Below are 17,866 nucleotides of genomic sequence, written 5' to 3'. Positions count from 1 at the left end.
CCATGCGTAAACACAGAGAGTGCAATAAAGTGAGGATGCTCGAGGTCACCTTAAAAAGTGGAGCGCGATAGCTAATCGCGGGGCCCCGAGTGCATCATCTTCTCACTTGCTAGCGAGGTACACTCTCTCCACTTTACTTTGTGCCCCTAGTTTTTGTTTAGCGGTCCCTTTTTGCGGGTCCTTATTTTGCAATATCATCAGGTGGATAATGCCCAAAAAGAGAAAAATAACCGGTGTGCAAGCAAACACAGTGCCACACACATATTCTAACCTAATGTTTTTTGTTTTATTTTAAGTTTCAGCTCCCAAATGTAAATAAAAAACATTAACTGAGTAGGACTCAACCCACGTAAACAAGTCGTGATCTCTACGCGTGAGCCTGCTACTCCAGCCTGCTACGCACCCGCACTTTTTTTTTTTCTTTATTTCCGGTTGTACATCACACAAACGGGGACAACAGAATTATTTTACACACTGGTCATGACTCTTCCTAATTTAATAGATGAAAGTGTACGCGCTATCTGAGAGTGCATAGTAGTACATATAGATCAGGGATCATACTATTATTGCGGGCATATTTTGGGACCGTATCTACGCCTCACACTTTTCTCGTATCTTTTATGAAAACACGGATGCTTCACACAAGCACTGTAATTTACACAAGCAGTTGAAGCTTGTTCCCGAGGCTCTCTTGCGATTAATAGTCGGCCATCGGCGAAAACTGGAGTGATACGCGTTACCCCGTGCGTCTAGCTGTGTTCCCCTCCATGGCTGCCTCGCTCGATCACGATTCAGCGCGGGAAATGAATGAACACACGGCAGTGCCGCGCATAGCGGCGACATCAGCTGATCACGCCGGCTTGCTTCCCTTTGCTTCAACGCAACGAAACATCATGCCTTGCAAGACACATACTGCATTACGTAAAAGTGTTCTGCTTGGAGTCATCTGCTATTCACTGAGGACGTACAGGCGCGTGCAAAAGTATACGGACCACGGGAGGATTGCGTGGCAGAATGCATCGACGCGCCATCTACCGACGCTACGCCTGCTGTCGAGAGCACCCTGAAGCAGCGGTGCGCATGCGCGTCCCTACATATCAGATGGCCTCTCATGTCGCTCTGTCTGACGTGGTTGTGGCGCTCGTAGACAAAACGTCAACTGGGTGTCGCTTTCGTTGCTCCATCTAATCTGCGCCGTTGTTTTACGAAGCGGCTGCGGCAGGCGGCGCCGTGGCGCGTGTTTTGTACACCTGTCAATCAGCCTACTAAGCATCGTAGAACCTAGTGAAGCCAAGCATAGGATTGAGTTTCTCAACCCAGCTCGTCTTTCGCGCTTTAAGCCATGTTAAGCTTATATGTGCCTAGTTAAGCCAAGTAAGTGTAGCCGAAACTGATTAAACCTAGTTGAGCATGGTATCTCGTAATAAAGCCAAGCATAAGTAAGTTCATTTAAGAAATCCTAATTAAGATTAGCAGCTTGCGTTTCATGTCAGGCCAAGTTGATCTTACATGGGCGCAGTTGAGTCGAGGAAAGTATAGCCAAATCTAATTAAGCATAGTTTATCATATTTCACCCGATACAGCTTAATTTGCTTAATTAAAGCTAATTCGTTCTGATTTAATTGGGAAGTGTCATGCTCAACTATGCCTAATCGATTCATCTGTACATGTCTGACACCACTTAATTAGGCTAATTAGTTTAACTACGTTGAGGAAATGGGCACGTGACTCAAGTATTAGGGTGTGTTTGGTTTGATATAAGCCTAATTAGTGCCATATTAACGCTAATTATGCTTTAATGATCCTAATTAGTCTCAGCTTGGCCAAGGGTCCTCTGCGCTTGGCTTATTGGGCTGATGGAGAATTCGACTGGCTTAATTGTTACAAGTAGGCTTGCCTTGTTTATGCTTAATATGCTGGTTGTATCGGTTGGAGCCATGATAAACTATGTTAATTAGATTTGGCTTATTTCTCGACTCAACTGCGCCCATGTAAGGTCAACTTGGCCTAACATGAAAACGGCAAGCTGGGCTAAGCTTAATTAGGATTTGCTTTATGAACTACTTACTTGGCTTTATTACGAGATACCATGCTCAACTAGGTTTAATCAGTTTCGGCTACACTTACTTTGGCTTAACTAGGCACATCTAAGCTAACATGGCTTAAAGCGACAAAGACGAGCTGGTTTGAGAAACTTAATCACGTATGCTTGGTTTCACTAGGTTTTCCCGATGCTTAGCGGGCTGATTGACCGGTGTAAAAAGCCGCGACCGCGCCACGCGCGCCGGCCCCGCCGCAGCGCTTCGCACACAACGGGCAGATTAGATGGGCAGAACCGAAGAGCACCCAGACGTTTTGTCTACGCGAGCGCGACCAACCACGTCAGACAGAGCGACAGAGAGAGGCCACTGATATGTAGGGACTACCACAAGTGTCTAGAAGTTTATAGTGCGCTCACTGAGCGGCGGAGCGTGACGCATTCATGTCGCCGCCGACAGGCGGCGCGGCTCACAGCGTCACCTGAACTTCCGGCGGGTTGCAGGGCGCGGATAGCGCGCGTTGTTGTTTTGCGCGCAAGAAAAGTCAATCTTACGGTGCGCAACTCACGGAAGTTCTTTTGATGCAAGTTTTCTGTGTGTTGTGAAATAAGTTACTGTTGTTGTGACTGATTTACGGAGAGCGAGCGATGTTTTAAGCGGCTATTGCATAAATGAATGCTCCTCCACGCAGCCGCTGCAACAACAGGGTGGGTAGTTGGGGGCGTTCGTTTTTCTTTTTTTTTCTGTCGTGCTGATCGATACGATTTTCAATGCACTTTCGCCACTGTAGCTATCATAGCGACTTCACTCCCGCCTTTCGAGCCCCACTATGCCGAATATAAACAACGCCTCATTTTAAAAAATTTTTCGTGTATATATGATCTAGCTGGTCTGTGTAACTAACCCACTTAATGTTCTTTTTTTTTTCGCGAATCAATAATGGGCGGAATCACACGGCTTCGTAATAAATGTATCCGCACCGTACGCTTAAAAAATTTTTATTTACAGACGTAGATCGTACAAGGTTACCAAAACTGCAGTTGGACTCGTATACCCAATAAAAAAAATATTTATACATAGTTAATATGAGTACATAACAAGTAACATGTATCACGTGCGTACACATTTTATTGCACCTTGGAATTGCACCAGCGCGGATAAAACAGGACGCGAAGAAATACTCGACAGTGTCACGCACTGACATACTGATTTTATGTACACAAAACCCTGCCTATGTATGCGCAAATGTTTGCCGTATCACAATATGAATTATCAATGCCGAAAATGTCACTCGTGGTCAAACAATAAACAGATGCAACAAACGTGTATGAACATCTGCTAGTCGACTACGAAAATGAAAAATAAAGGACAGCAAGAAACGCCGGCGATGTTTGCAGTCGACAGCCGACGACAACGTCGATCTACCAGGAACTGGGGCATCCCAAAGAGAGCCCAATCCCTTTGGACCTCCCCCGCTTCCTAATGAGAGCTATTTCAGCCCCCCCTCTACATCTCCTTTTCTGTACGTCACTATCCAGCCCGTTTCATCCGTCAGTATAGTTATGTGCTTAGGACTTCGATAGCGAAACAAGCAGCGACGTACCAGCGTTCTTTATTACTTTTTTTAGAAGTACCCCTAACCCCCCTCCCCCCCTTTTTTTTTACTAAAGCACGAGTATGGTTTTGTTGTCACCACCCTCGCGCGTTTTCTTGCTTTTATTGCTGTCACACTTGACTCTGCGGTCACTCCTAGCTTCGTTGGGTCCAGCTGTTTTTTGTTGTCAAACGCAGCCCAGAAATTCCTCTGCACGTACGCTGCATGCTCTATGTGCACGACCGCCTGAGGCTGTAAAAAAGCGCGTCCCTCCCGTCCAGATGCAGCGGCGGGCCGTCTTTGAGACAGTTGCGATTTGCGGATAGACACAGACGCCGATCCTTCAGAAAAACAAGCATATATAAGTGCAGTAAAGCGGCACGCGGGGTGCCGACAAAGGTCCTTGAAACGAATGAACGGCGTGAACATGCGCTGTAGGGCACACACAAATGGAAAACCAGTAGCTTCAACTACTTGGGTCAGTTTAAAAAAAAGAAGAATAAAATGCTCGACTCCCTCCCCTCCTCATTTTTTTTTTTGTGATCTCTTTTTGTATCATTGTGGGTGGCCCTCTCCCCGCCACCAACCCCGCGTTTGTTGATACTAGTTGATACCCCCGCAACTACAGCGTAACCAGCCTAACCCCTCACCGACCAAGGGGACGCGCTCCACACCCCGCAAGTGTTTTCAGGAGAAACTGGCGGCAGCGCCCCTGGCGGGCGCTCAAGCTGTCGACGCGGAGAGGGCCGCGGCGGCGCGGCGCAGGGATACGGCAGTGAGCCCACTGCCCCATTCTAGTACACTGTAGCTCAGAGTTTCATTCTGTAACAAATTGTATGGCTGTCTATGGTATCCAAATAACTCCGAAACAATGCCCCAGCGACCGTCGTTGGACGTCATTATTAAAAAATAAATTAGGCCATGGAGTAAACTGTTTTTTTTTACATAAATTTGGCCCTCACCGTAAACAAAACTATAGCCTTTGAGATCTGCAACTACGACGGTGGGAAATTTTTTCAAACTATCGCCAGGGGCGTGAGTGTGCACACAGGAAAAAGAGAATAGAAAAATAAATTTATGTCATAATCAAAGTTAACTTATAAACTACAGCTTCTAGGCGTGCATAGGTTATAACTTGTAGAGGTTGAAGACAAAAATATTTTGAAAACGAAACAAAAAGCAAACGTCATTATCATCAAGACGCACGCACGGCGCGCATGCGCGCTTTGGAGCGGTGCTGGGCGCTTGTACGCGGAGTCGTCGTTGTGTGGAGAAGTGATTCGCGAAGTTGGCGGGGAAAAAATTCTAGTTTCGAAGGCATTCAAGGGCTGTGTCGCATGATGTTTATGCGAACGCTGCACAGGTCTCTGTCGCCGGCAAGGAAGACATTGTCTATCGTCCCTGTCACCTCTGCGAGCTACCACGAGAAGGCAAGTACTCGCAGTACCCGTACATGCATTCCTATGTACTGCGCACTACAGCGTGCGCGGTTTTCTGGACTGATCCTCTCAAACACCCACACGTTGTCCTTACCTAACTCGATGACCTTTAAGTTATCGTGCCATTACTCAGCATTTAACATGGATTTGCGACCTTATTCATTCGGTACTTTGTTTCGATGGTGTGCACACGCGATCAGGCATGTTCAGATGTTGCAATGACCGACATTTAGGTGAGGTGACAGTGCCGGCCGCAAAATGAAGTAGATTACAGTGAGACGCCTCGAAACGAGAGGCATGCGCACGTCTACTCAATATAGGTGAAGGCATTTCTTTTTTTATTTCGCCTTGGTAACAACTTATGTGGTTAACGAAACTAGGTCAACGCTACTAAACTAGTTCCAAACCGTTTTCCACTCGTAATCCCGAACCAACCGGTCCAAAATGCGTACCCTACTGTAGTTCATCGCGTCCACTAGAGTTTTCCTGCCTCGTGCCGACTCCCTTTCTTTTATTACCAGGTTATTGACCACTACGAGAATCCGCGCAACGTCGGATCTCTCAATAAGGATGATAAGAATGTTGGCACCGGTCTCGTTGGAGCCCCAGCCTGCGGCGATGTCATGAAATTGCAGGTAAGTGTTATTAATCGTTGTGATGTGCTTTGAAATCGACGCTTCTTTAAAGCGACAGCGAAAAGGTCGCTTGGCAGGCGCAGGATTACGGTTGGCAGTGGTATCCCGCGATATTGCTTATCGTTGCATACCTGTCGTGTTCTGAAGTGCGGTGAAATGCATTCGCAAATCAAATTGGGAAATGCAATAAACTACATTCTCAAAGAAAACTGAGGAGTGCAGTGAAGCTGCGTTTCCCAATCTCGTGTGCTGGTTGCAACAGTATGTGCAGTTCGGTTTGGGTAGGTATTTTATATATTTGTTGTGCTTCGAGGACCATTTAATGCAAATCAGTTGCTTAGTAAGATAGCATCTTTTCGGATTGCGAAGTTAAACTAAGCTGTCTTGACAATACCTGTGCCACACGGGCACAAGAAATGGCTTTCAGTGGTTAAGGCATTAAGTTCCTGATATTTTTTTCAGTGGAGCTGCCACACGTCTAAACTTAAAGGGACACTAAAGGAAAATAACAATTTATGTCAGAGTGAAAGCTCAATGTATGACAACTTCTAAAACAGCAATATTATCAACAGCAGTGCCCTACTTACTGAGAGATTAAGCTAAATGTATCACATGATGAGCGCCACGAGTGGGACATTTTCGAAGTGATCCTGATGACGTATGAGAGTCTGCCTACAATAAATCACTAGTAATCAAACTAACAGCAATAAAAAAAGAACCTTCCGTGCATCAAAAGATGTAATAAAATGCTGTTTGTTCGTTTCCATTTGATTCATGGAAAAAAGAACCTCTGTGGAGTTGCCATGAGGAACGGCGCGCGTGGTTCAAAGGTTCCGTTTTCCGCCGAACTGTACTTCGCCCGGCGCCCTGCTTTGCTCACGCGGTCGTGTCTCAGTGGTAGTTTCAGGATCGCGTACTGCCGCGTGTGTTTTACGCGCTTGTGAAAGTCGCTCTGCCAGAAAGTTCGACAAAATGCCGCATGCAACGACGCCGGCACTACGAGCCCTCAGCAGCATACCGCGTTCATCGGGGCTCAAGTCGCTGAATTGAGTCCAGCGTCGTGAGCCAATGTCTCGTTGTCAAGTTCTCCGTCCACATCCATTGCGGCGATTGCGGCAAGCTTTGATGGCTTCGATGGCCGTTGTTGCTGCTGTGCAGGGGCGTAGCCAAGGGGGGGGGGGGTTCAAACTCCTCCCGAAAATTTTCAGTTTTGCTTGCGAATATATACACGCACACATACAAACACACGCACGAACATACACAAAGTATGCTTGAACCCCTCGCTGCTGCTGCTGTGGGTCCCGCTACTTTCGCTCTGATGCTCCTAGTGTCGACGGCCGCGCAGTTAAGGCGGGCAGCGTTGGGCACGGCAGCAGTGACGTATGAAAGTCGGATTTCAGGCGGGTGATTTGAAGTGCGCTAACGCGGTGCGGACCACTAAAACGTGATTTTATTTCAAAATAAGCACTTCCTTGGCATAAAAGTAGCACTACGAGGTTTCTGGATCGCTATTTCAACAATCAACGTCGACTTAATATTTGCCTTTAGTGTCCCTTTAATGGCATTTGACCAGATGATGCTGATAATACCGACTTTTCAGAGGAACAGTTTTTGAGGAATAAAATATAAACACGCATTTTAACAACTCAACTCTGTGTTCAGGGATAGTGAAATGAAGTGAGGATACTATGGTGCCATTAGCTTGAATTCGTTGCTGTCTTTTACAACGTTGCCACTGGCCACGGCAACTTCGGTCATTGCAAGTTGAATCCGAAGCCCAGAATCCCACACTGCGTTGGTCATGCCGAAGCCGCAGAAATTCTGAATTGAATGTCACACTATAGCGCAACTGCGAAATAGCATGTGATTTGTTAAAGGGCTCTAAACCACGTCAGATATTTTTTTAACATTTCAGGTAAATGTGTGCATCAAGTTCAGAATGCTTTCACAATCAACAATGCCAAATGCGGCAGCGCTACGAGCCGCATGCGCCCCACAAACAATTCCTTCTCCTCTCTGTGCCTTTCAGCATTCCTCATCCCCTCAACGCTCACCTTGATGTCAACATGTTTTCTGCACGTCATCTACAGCACCTGTTTGTCTGCTCGCAGGTACGCACGCTTGCTGCTCTTCCTCCCCGCACGGTGAGGAGGAACACTCCAGCAGGAGTAGAGACGAGCTGACGATCGGAGCATAGCGAAGGAAAGGAAAAACGAGCTAGGGCATCTTTTGTACCATCAAACGCGTGTAACTCCGCTATTATGGCACCGTTCTGAAAAATTCTCACGGGTACGTGTTCGTTGCGGACATGTGCTCAACTGCGACACCACAACTAAACTTCGAGCTCTGGGTGGTTTAGCGGCCCTTTAAAAGTAACCTATAAAATATTTTTGAAAGGGTAGATGCTATTTCAAATGTTTTATGTGTACTGCATTGAGCAAGTTTTGGCGTCGAGAGTACATGTTTCGCAGTCGAACGGGTTGTAGCAAAGACATTACATGATGAATGGCATTAAGGTGAATACCATTTGATTTACCCATGTGGCACTGCACAATGGCATTACATCTTAAGGCATTAGGAAGTTAATGCCATTTCTTGTGCCGTGTGGCACAGGTATTAAATATTTAACTGATTTAGGCCTCATGCGTACCACACCTTTTTAAAAATCTTTGTTACTTTATTATTCCTCTGCTTGTCTTGGTTCTGTATGAAATAACATAATTATAGTTAACATTCATGAACATAACACTTTTGTTCGCCTTAGATCAAGGTGGACGAGAGTGGCAAGATTGTCGATGCCAAGTTCAAGACGTTTGGCTGTGGTTCGGCCATTGCATCCAGCTCCCTTGCAACTGAATGGATTAAGGGGAAAAATGTAAGTGACTTGTGAAAGCTTTTGTTGACCATTGCTAGAGAGAAAGCTTCGTTAGCCTGATTTGTTGTTCAATATTAAATGCCAAACTTATTTTTTGCGTTGTGCCAACACTTTAATGCATCAATGACAAGAATCTGAATAAATGATTTGGTGAAAACTAAACAATGGCTTGAAATTGTAATTAGAACACAAAAATACCTGAGTGGCTCCAACTTCAACTAAATTTTGTTTCGTAGAGATCGCATATAGTACACTAAAACATTACCACATTTAGTCCTATATATCACGGGAAACTGCAGTCACGAGCTTGACTGCCTTTTTATCAATAATAGTGAAGCCGTGCAGATGCATTCATCTATTTGTTCACTCAATATTGATGCTCTTTCGGTGTGCCTTGTCTAGTTCACGGCTGGGCACTATCACGATACAAGAGTATCGCGATAGTATCTTAGAGATACCTTTGAGTATCTGTATTCCTGTATCGAGATACATTTGAAAAATGTATTTTTATCTCAGTAGTGAAATACCTTTAAAATGTATCGATTATGTCACAGTACTATGCAGGACACAGGTATCTCGTTATTTGCCAAAAATGAGCTGATGTGTTTCCAAAGGGGAAAGGAAGACTTTTTTTTGTGTGCTAAGTCAAGCAAAGGCACTCCGCCGGTCGCCAACGCAGTGGGGGTGGCGAAGGTTTCCCTGCACGTGCGAAATGGCCATGCGGTAAACCGCCTGATGCTGTGATGGCAGAATCGCAGAGGCAGTATTGTCATGCTCTGCCGACAAAAGTCGCGGTGTCTCAAGGCAGGTGCCGCACTTCTAATTTTTGTCAGGCGGCAAGTCATTTCGCAAGTCTTGTGTTGAGGCTGAACCAACGTTGTCTAAATGACAGCCCATTTGAGAAGCTGCTGTTGCTTAAGTGCAGTTAATGTAACAACCATCGCAGCAATACATATTTTGTGTCTATGATAAATGTATGCTTTTTCTTAATTCACAGGTGTTCGTTAGTGATTCGAGCGATATGTTTGACTTGGAAGTTGCAATGCAGTGAAACATTAATCACAATATTATCCTGTGCCTAATGAATGACTTTGCGGAGCATCAGCATTGCTGAAATCAGAAAAGTATTCTAGTATTTTTATTCTTCTATCTGTATTCCGGAATACTTTTTTCATCAATTTGCAAAAGTATTTCTGAAATATCTCGTTCCGTCAAAGACAAATGTATCTCAGTATCTGTATTTTAGAGTTACAGTGCATGTGTTTCGATATCTGTATTCTGGTATACTTTTAACGCGATAGCGTTAAAGAGCTCGTATCGCGGAAATTCCACCGTCGGTGTTGGCGCCGTTGGTTGTGAGCGAAAAATCATCATCTTGTCCGTGACCGAAAAATCGAAAAAGCTGCAAATAAAATAAATAATAAAAATGTTGGGTCCGAGTGAGAATCGAACCCAGCCGCCTGCGTGGCAAGCAAGTGTTCTACCACGCAGCCACGCCTCTGCTTGGAGCTGCACTGAAAGCAACTTTCATGCTTCCCAAAAATACGCGTCCTGTATACAGGTGCCACAGTACGAGATGTAATATCGCAGTAATATTGCGTGGTACAAGCGTACATTGTCATCGGGTGTCACACCATGTCAATATCATAACGACTTGGTGGTTTAAAGACAGCCACCCATTACACAAAGCACACACATTACTGCAGGTATTCCCTTAAGACCACGCAGTGGGTGCATTGCAACTTCGAAAAGTTTCTCGCGCATAATTGCGCCTGGTTTAAAGCATGCTACCCATTACGTAAGGTACACATCTTAGTGCGCGCATTCTGTTAAACACTCGTAGTAGAGGTGTGCACGGGCTCCGGGTAGCCCGAGCCCGACCCGGCCCGCGGGCCGGTCTCGGGCGGGCCGACGCACTTCCACCTCGGGCCCGGGCCGGGCTCGGGCTATTGGAGTTTTATCGGGCCGGGCTCGGGCCCGGCGCAAAGCCCGACTCAAGCCCGAAATATAGAAAATGAGCGGGAATTGTTTTCCAGCACGCATACAGCGCCTTTTCCGCGACCGCCCTTTACCGCTTTTCCTTTCCATTCGCTACTTTACACAAAAGGGGAGCTCTCCGATTATCTCTCTATGGAATCGTCTGCCTGTCCATCTTAAGTTTTAGTCTTCTGGAAAAACAAGCAGCAGAGATATCCCAAGCTTGCCAGGCTGGCAAAAAAGATATTAGCAATTTCGGCGACGAGTGCAAGCAGCGAACGCAACATCAGTTCGGCGGGCTACATAAAGCAAAAGCGCCGCACTTCGTTGAAGCCGGAATCGTGGGACTGCTTGCTGTTTTGCACGACAGTTTGTAATCTGTGTAATAGAGACTATTTGCCGTGTGTCGTTTGATCATATTCGATATGCTCAATAAAATGCCAAATTACCGGAAAACGATGTTTTGTTTTCGCAGCGAACCTTTAAAAGCCGGGCCGGGCCGGACCGGTCCTGGGATTGTGTTTTCGAACGTCGGGCCGGGCTGGGCGGGCTCGCAGCCCTTTGCCGTCGGGCTCGGGCGGGCCTTCGACAAAGTCAGCGGGCCCGGGCCGGGCTCGGGCTCGGAAATACGGCCCGTGCACAGCTCTAACTCGTAGTGTTCGAAGTGCGCACTAGGGGCAGGATATCGCTATCACGTTCAACTCTTAAATGCGAAGCTTAAGCGTCCCCCAATTTTTTCTGAGTATCTCTGCCCAGCCCTGGTCTAGTTTGGGCTGAGTTTTTGTGTGGTGAACCGAAAGAACCTTGGTGGAGGCCGTTGGTTGTCTCCAAGGTTCTTATGGCAGCATGTGTGTTGTGTTTAAATACTTGAATTGGAGATTACCCTTGATTTCAAGACGTGCTGAATTACTTGGGCCACAGGAGCGTGCACTAACAGCAAGTGCTTGTACACTATTATATTGAAAACATTTACATACCAGTTACTGAAAAGGGTATGGCAGTGCCTGGTGTCACATCTTGACAGCTATGTAATCAATGAGTAAACCAAGTGATTACATGATGCTGAGATTAATAAGTAGAAATGGTATTACGAGCGCAATAAACACAGTAAGAGCAAGTGCAGCGAAACAAGGTCTTTGTCAGTGCAACTATAACAACATTCAGCTTTGTGTTTTGCCTGAAGGTTGCTTATTTTTGCATGGTGTAGCAGCATTGCAGTGAAATTTAAGCGGCGCTATGACGAACAGAAGTGTAGTGTAAATACACTACACTTGTGTAGTGCAGTTACACTACATTACACGTTTGCTATTCAGCACAGTGGGTAAAGAGAAAGCAATAAAAATTGAAGAGTACTGTAACTAAACATCGCACCCCTCCTGCCAAAGTGCAGAGAACAGAAGAAATGCAGACAGGATTTTACTTTTACCTGTTGTGCCATGGTCAAATTTGTCCGTCTAAAGATGTGAATATGGGCAGCAAAATAGAACAGATCAGTGAACTTTGCATTGGTTCATGTCATTTGCAGTACTGTTGCATAACTTGTGTTCTGAATTTGTGCGAGATAAATTGCAAGCAACAATAATGTCTGCTTGCCTTGATGTTATTTCAAAGGTTGTATGTTACCTGAACTTGGATAAGTTTTATAGCTGCTCTACGTCCCAGCTAAAATGGATTTCCAAATTATTTGTAATTACTTTCACTTTTTATATTACCCGATATACCGTAAAATCCCGAGCAGGCACCCTCCCTGCGGTGAAAGATAATCAGTGGCGTGATCTTGTACGCATTCCAAATAAGCACGGAGGCGTGGCGTTACATCCAGCCGCACGCGAATGGCCAATGTGAACCGCGACAGACGTCACGGCCCTGCATTGACCACTCGCGTGCGGCTGGATGTAATGGACCGCCTCTGTCCGTTTTAAGAACGCGTACAAAATTGCGCCACTGTTGAGATTTGGAGGGGGGGGGGGGGCTTGCTGGTCATAGATCGAATTCAAGATGGCGGTGGAAGACCCGCAGGTGCTTCTAATGAAATGTGTTATTGAATAGGCATGCATTCACCGACGTTATCAATAAGCCCACATCAAGCGAATAAGAATACTGAATGAAGCAGTGAAAATTGTGGGAGGGCAGAGGGGGGGGGGGTCGTTTGCACGGTCATGGTGGATATTTCAAATCTCCAGAAAACGGAGGGGGTGGGCTGCTTGGGATTTTACTCATTCCTCATAGTCTTTATCCCTCAGTCCTCACTCATTATCAACAGCAGTAACAGCTTATGCTTGTGAATGGATGGAGGGGAGGTAAAACTTTATTTGACCAAGGGATTTGGGCACATACGTCCCAGACTCAGCTACAGCATTCCAAGTTTTTGTGATTGTTAGCTTGCACCTCTTGCCTGTGTGGCCAGCATAAGATGCTGTGAAGCTCTTTATGTTAGTCAGTAAAAAGCAATAGAGTTAAACTGATGTCTAGTACCTCATGGTTTGCCTGTAGTAAAACCTTTCCGGCGTCACTCGTCTGTTCTGTACATAAACCGGTGGCGTCAAATAGCCCCTTTGTGGTAGTTTTCAGCCCCTTTGAGGTTGCTGAGTAGCCGAAGTGGTCGGCTGCATTTCTCTCTAGACATGTAGCATCCTGCTGGAATGAACTTTGTTTAATTAGAGTTCCATATGTTGATTGCAACATGGATTCTTATTGTGCGGTTCCCTCATTGGCACAGCTATTTTTTCTTAAAACAAACCCACTCCTTCCTCCTATCCCCTCCCCCCCTTCCTGCTCCCAGGAAGGTTTGGAATGTATGCCTCACGATAGGTCTTACACAGCACAGAGTGAAATTTGATTGATTTTCCTATCATCACAGAGGCAGTTTACGGTTCTATGATGCACAGAGTCGCTGCATTAACCCTTTGTGGTCCGAAACCTTTACCCATCTTCCATCCCTACCGTTGTGAAACTTACGCAAACAAAACTCAAGTAAAAGAAGTTACCTACTCATTTAGAGATGATGCATAATGCAATGAGAACACGCGCACGTGAATCAATCGAAACAACTTTTAAGCAGTGTCCGACCACGAGCCGCTGTGGCAGGGGCGTAGCCAGAAATTTTTTCGGGGAGGGGGGGGGGGTCAAATATGCTTTACGTATTTTCGTGTGTGCATTTGTATGTGTGCATGCATATGCAAGCAAAATTGAAATTTGGGGGGGGGGAGGGAGGCGTTTGAACCCCCCTCCCCCCTTGGCTACGCCCCTGTGCTGCGGTCGTGTTGCGTTGTTGGTAGTGCCCGACCAGGGAACGCAAGTTGTTAAATTAGTGCAAGTGGTTTTCTTGAACATGCAGAACCTTATGTCAAGCAAATGTGCTGATTCATGTTTTGAGACCAAAGAAAGTGAGAGATGTTAACAGTGACAAATTGCTTCTTTTGTTGAGTATTAGTTTCGTTCTGTGATGAACAGTGCTACAGTTCTAAGGAAGTTCAGCTTGTGTCAGCAGTAGATCTCACGTTACTGCTCTTTATTTCAGGTAAATGAAGCCATGAAGATTAAGAACACAGACATCGCTAAAGAGCTGAGCCTTCCTCCAGTCAAGCTTCACTGCTCAAGTAAACAGTCATTTCATACCCTATTAACATGTTTAACTTTTTTTCTTCCACAGTGTGCACTTGTGAACATCGGGACGCAAGAATTTACATTGGATTAAAATATTTGCAAACTATACTATGTCTCACAATATACGTGCAGTATCAAATGCTTATGTGACACAACAAGTAGATTTTGACCTGGATTGTACAGGCTCTGAAGTGTCTTTTATTTTAGTATTATACCCCTGCACTTGCTAAGTGTTGATCGTCAGGCAATGCTCTTAAGCATGTGTTAGTGTTGTTAGCAAACCTTTCATTGGGCAACTTTCTTCTCTGTATTGGAAGCCAAGTGCCCGACATAGCAACACGATTGGCCCAACATACCTTTCAGTGGAATGACGGCCGTGATGACATCTGTGTACATTTAAGATGTTATGCTTTACTGTACGATGCTTTCTGCCTATAGAGACAAAAGGTGTGCAGCATGTTTATGCCTTCAAGGCGAAAGTCTGCAACATGTGATGAGTTGCATTGTGTGAGACGTGCATTAAATTACCTTGATGTTCTCAGCCGAATGCATTGCCCCCCCCCCTTCGTCCTGATGTGAAAATCAAACTCAGGACCAATCCCAACGCCTATTTTTCGTCAAAGAAGCTTTCGTTCTGAGAAATTGGTATGGATTTCCTCGTAGCTTTGTGCTGCGAGACAGGTGGTTGTAAATCTATCGCTCTCATAACGCTTCTACCACCTTGTGGGATTCCTCAGAGCTGATCTGCGGAAAGTACAACTGCTGGTACATAGATGGGTAACCTTTGCAGCTCGTTCCATTACTGAAAGGCCCACAGATTACTTTTTATACATTGCACATGCCGAGTCATAATGGTCAGGTATGTCAGCCAGTTATGTTTGTTTGTTACCTATCGCATATTGCTGCTTTCATATGCACGTAGAAACAGCAGACAGCGAAAAGCTAGAAAGGGTGCAGAATTTAGCCATTTGGTTTGTTTCTGGCTGTTATGACAGAAATTTCGGTCCTCGCGCATGAAAGAATTATTGCAGTGGGGTACATTTGATTGTCGACGACACAGACTCCGGTTAAAAATTTTTCATATTTATTATTGAAAAGATGGCATTGACAGGCATATTTACATTAAAGCACCTATAGTCGGATACAACTTTAGAAAGCAGCGGAATTTCCTCTTGAAAGGTGAATGAACACAAGCCTGCACCAATGGGCGCGCACTCGGGACTGACGTCATGAGCGGGACGGCCGGTGGCTCCGCCTTTGGAGAACATCGGCGCGCGCATGAGCGGGACTATTTCTTTAGTTGCGGAGCTGATCAGCTGCCACGCTTCGGTCGTCTGGGTGGGGCCTCTCCTGCCTTCTAAAGTTGTATCCGACTATAGCTACTATTCCCCTAGAGTGACCTCAAGTTTAATGTATTGGAATTTGTCTGCAAAACACACTCATTCAGCGTGTCATTTTTTCTTAAACAATACGGGACTGGAATCAATTAGATCAGCCTGTTGTAATTACATTGTCTAATGACATCTTTTTTGCACTGGTGAAATAATTATTCCTGTGTTAGAGTTATGGATCCCTTGTGCTGTTCCTTGTGGTCACTACTGTATACTTGTGCGCTTGTAATTTATTATTGTTTATTATTGTTCGTATAAGTTTGCTTTTATTGATTACTGAAATATACTTCCTTGTTGCATTAGTGAGTTTCTTATATACTTTTTACTACAGCTCTGTAGTATATTTACCTGTAATTTTTTTTGGTGGTCTAGAGGTTCTTTACCACCGTTTTATAAATGTATGTATGTATGCATGCAAGCATGCATGCAAGGGTATATTTTTATGCTACCACACTGTGCGCTTTGAATTTTTTTCTCCCCCCCCCTCCCCCGATGTAATGCCGTGAGGTTCTCTGGGTATGAAATAAATAAGTAAATAAATAAATAAATAAATGTAACGGTTTGCTCTGTGAACTAAATATCAGGATCCTTAATTGTACGTTTTGCTAATTATTGTCTAGCTGGACTCTTTCACTTCTAAGTAATCTGATGAATTGTATAATTTCTCAATCTCGCTCCATTGTTTCAGTGCTTGCCGAAGATGCGATCAAGGCAGCTCTCAGTGACTACAAGCGAAAGCGGGGTGATCAGGAGGCACCCAAGGCGAGCACAGACGCCTCTGCAAGCAGTAATGGCTGAGGGTGTTGTAATGTTTGTTTAGATTGTAGAAAAGCAAACTTTGTTGGACTCGTCGACGAAATGTAGCTGCCTCTCTTGCAAAGTAGAATAAAGGGCAGTTGGCCTAGATTAACTGAAGTCGAATGTATGATGTTTCTGTTTTGCACATGATGACGGCTCTTCCGATACACATTTTTGTGTCGTGTGGGAAAGCTTTATACCGAGTAGCCTGGTACGGAAAGATGTATGGCTCTAAAGGTACTGGTATCTGAACTTGCGATTGGCAGGTCATGCTAGCTCTTGTAATGTTGTCATTGCAGGACTAGAATTTGTGTTCTTAGTTTGATTCCTGCGGTTTTTGATATATATATTTTGGGTATGATACTGACCCAACATGGTGAGCATTCCACGGAACAAAGGATTTCATCAACAAAGCGTTAAGTTTGAGCATCCTGCAAGAGAGTATCATGGGTAGTACTGAACACATGTGCACATTGTTGATTGTTGATGAAAGTAGTTTTGTGAACACGCTGTGCACGTGAAGTTTACACCATTGGAAGAGAGGGCTGGCTCTGCTTATCTATTGCCAGTAAAATGTTGATTGTCATTCCAGACCGGCATACACAGCGATATTTGGCCATGATACAAGATCCATGACATTCAAAACCCGTCATCACACTCTTCGTAGGCACCACAGTGCCCCACCTAGTGAGCATTCAAAATTTTAACTTTTATTACTGGTATAATAGGAGGCTCGTATATTTGATTACATTGCTTGGTATTTGCAGACATGCTTCACTGGTCTGCAAATAGTAGGATTTGGATTTGGACCATTTGGATTTGTTTGTTTTGGACTTTAAGTATATAGGTATTCAGCCTGATGAGAATGACTCACCAGTGTAACGGTAGCGCCCATTGCACCGACACATTCTTATCATTCGCTCACCAGTTCTTGTCAGTAATCACTTCAAAACAAACTTTTGCATAGGTGTTCAGCACTTTACAGTATAGACAAATTACTTGCCAAACAGAACTTCGAAAAAGACATTCTTAATATTTTTTTTTCTGCGGTGGCAAATTTGGCTTGTGGGTGATTATGCAATAGTCACTTGAGAACAGTAGCACTTCCAGTTTCCCTTGTTTATTAAGATTTTTATATTAAGTGTATGCCATCCCTTGCATTTACTTTTTTGCATGATTTTTTAGAGACCAAGTTCTGTTTAGTTGAACATGTTCATTATCCTCCTCTGGTGGAGGATAATTATGACTGAGACCGTTGCCTTAATCCCTAGCCCAGGTCCCGGCTTCTCTGGTGATGATCACTGGTGAAGTGCCTGTCACTTCATGTCTGTGACAGACGAATGGTGGCTGTCACAGCCTCTGGAGTGCTGGAGAACTGCAAGACCATTTTCCTAGCCATTTGGGGTGAGGACAGCACATATCGGAAGGAGCTGGTGATCAGAGCTTTGATGACTTGATGAGGAGCGCACAAGGCTTCGTTGGTTGAGGCGTAGTAGTAGAGGCAATCTAATT

General features: G+C 45.0%; 1 protein-coding gene across 1 annotated transcript; it reads left to right on the top strand.

The window, feature by feature from the left end:
- Positions 1-4,858: 4,858 nt before the first annotated feature.
- On the top strand, positions 4,859-16,471 carry LOC119396204 (iron-sulfur cluster assembly scaffold protein IscU-like). The gene is made up of 5 exons (XM_037663305.2): positions 4,859-5,063; positions 5,594-5,707; positions 8,472-8,582; positions 14,080-14,158; positions 16,245-16,471. The coding sequence occupies exons 1-5, from the start codon at positions 4,971-4,973 to the stop codon at positions 16,352-16,354; spliced, it is 507 nt and encodes a 168-aa protein (XP_037519233.1). The 5' UTR covers positions 4,859-4,970; the 3' UTR covers positions 16,355-16,471.
- The last annotated feature ends 1,395 nt before the right edge of the window (positions 16,472-17,866 follow it).

This window comes from Rhipicephalus sanguineus, chromosome 6 (genome assembly GCF_013339695.2).
Source record: "Rhipicephalus sanguineus isolate Rsan-2018 chromosome 6, BIME_Rsan_1.4, whole genome shotgun sequence".
In the NCBI taxonomy this organism is placed as follows: domain Eukaryota; kingdom Metazoa; phylum Arthropoda; class Arachnida; order Ixodida; family Ixodidae; genus Rhipicephalus; species Rhipicephalus sanguineus.
This window is presented reverse-complemented; position numbering and strand designations above follow the sequence as displayed.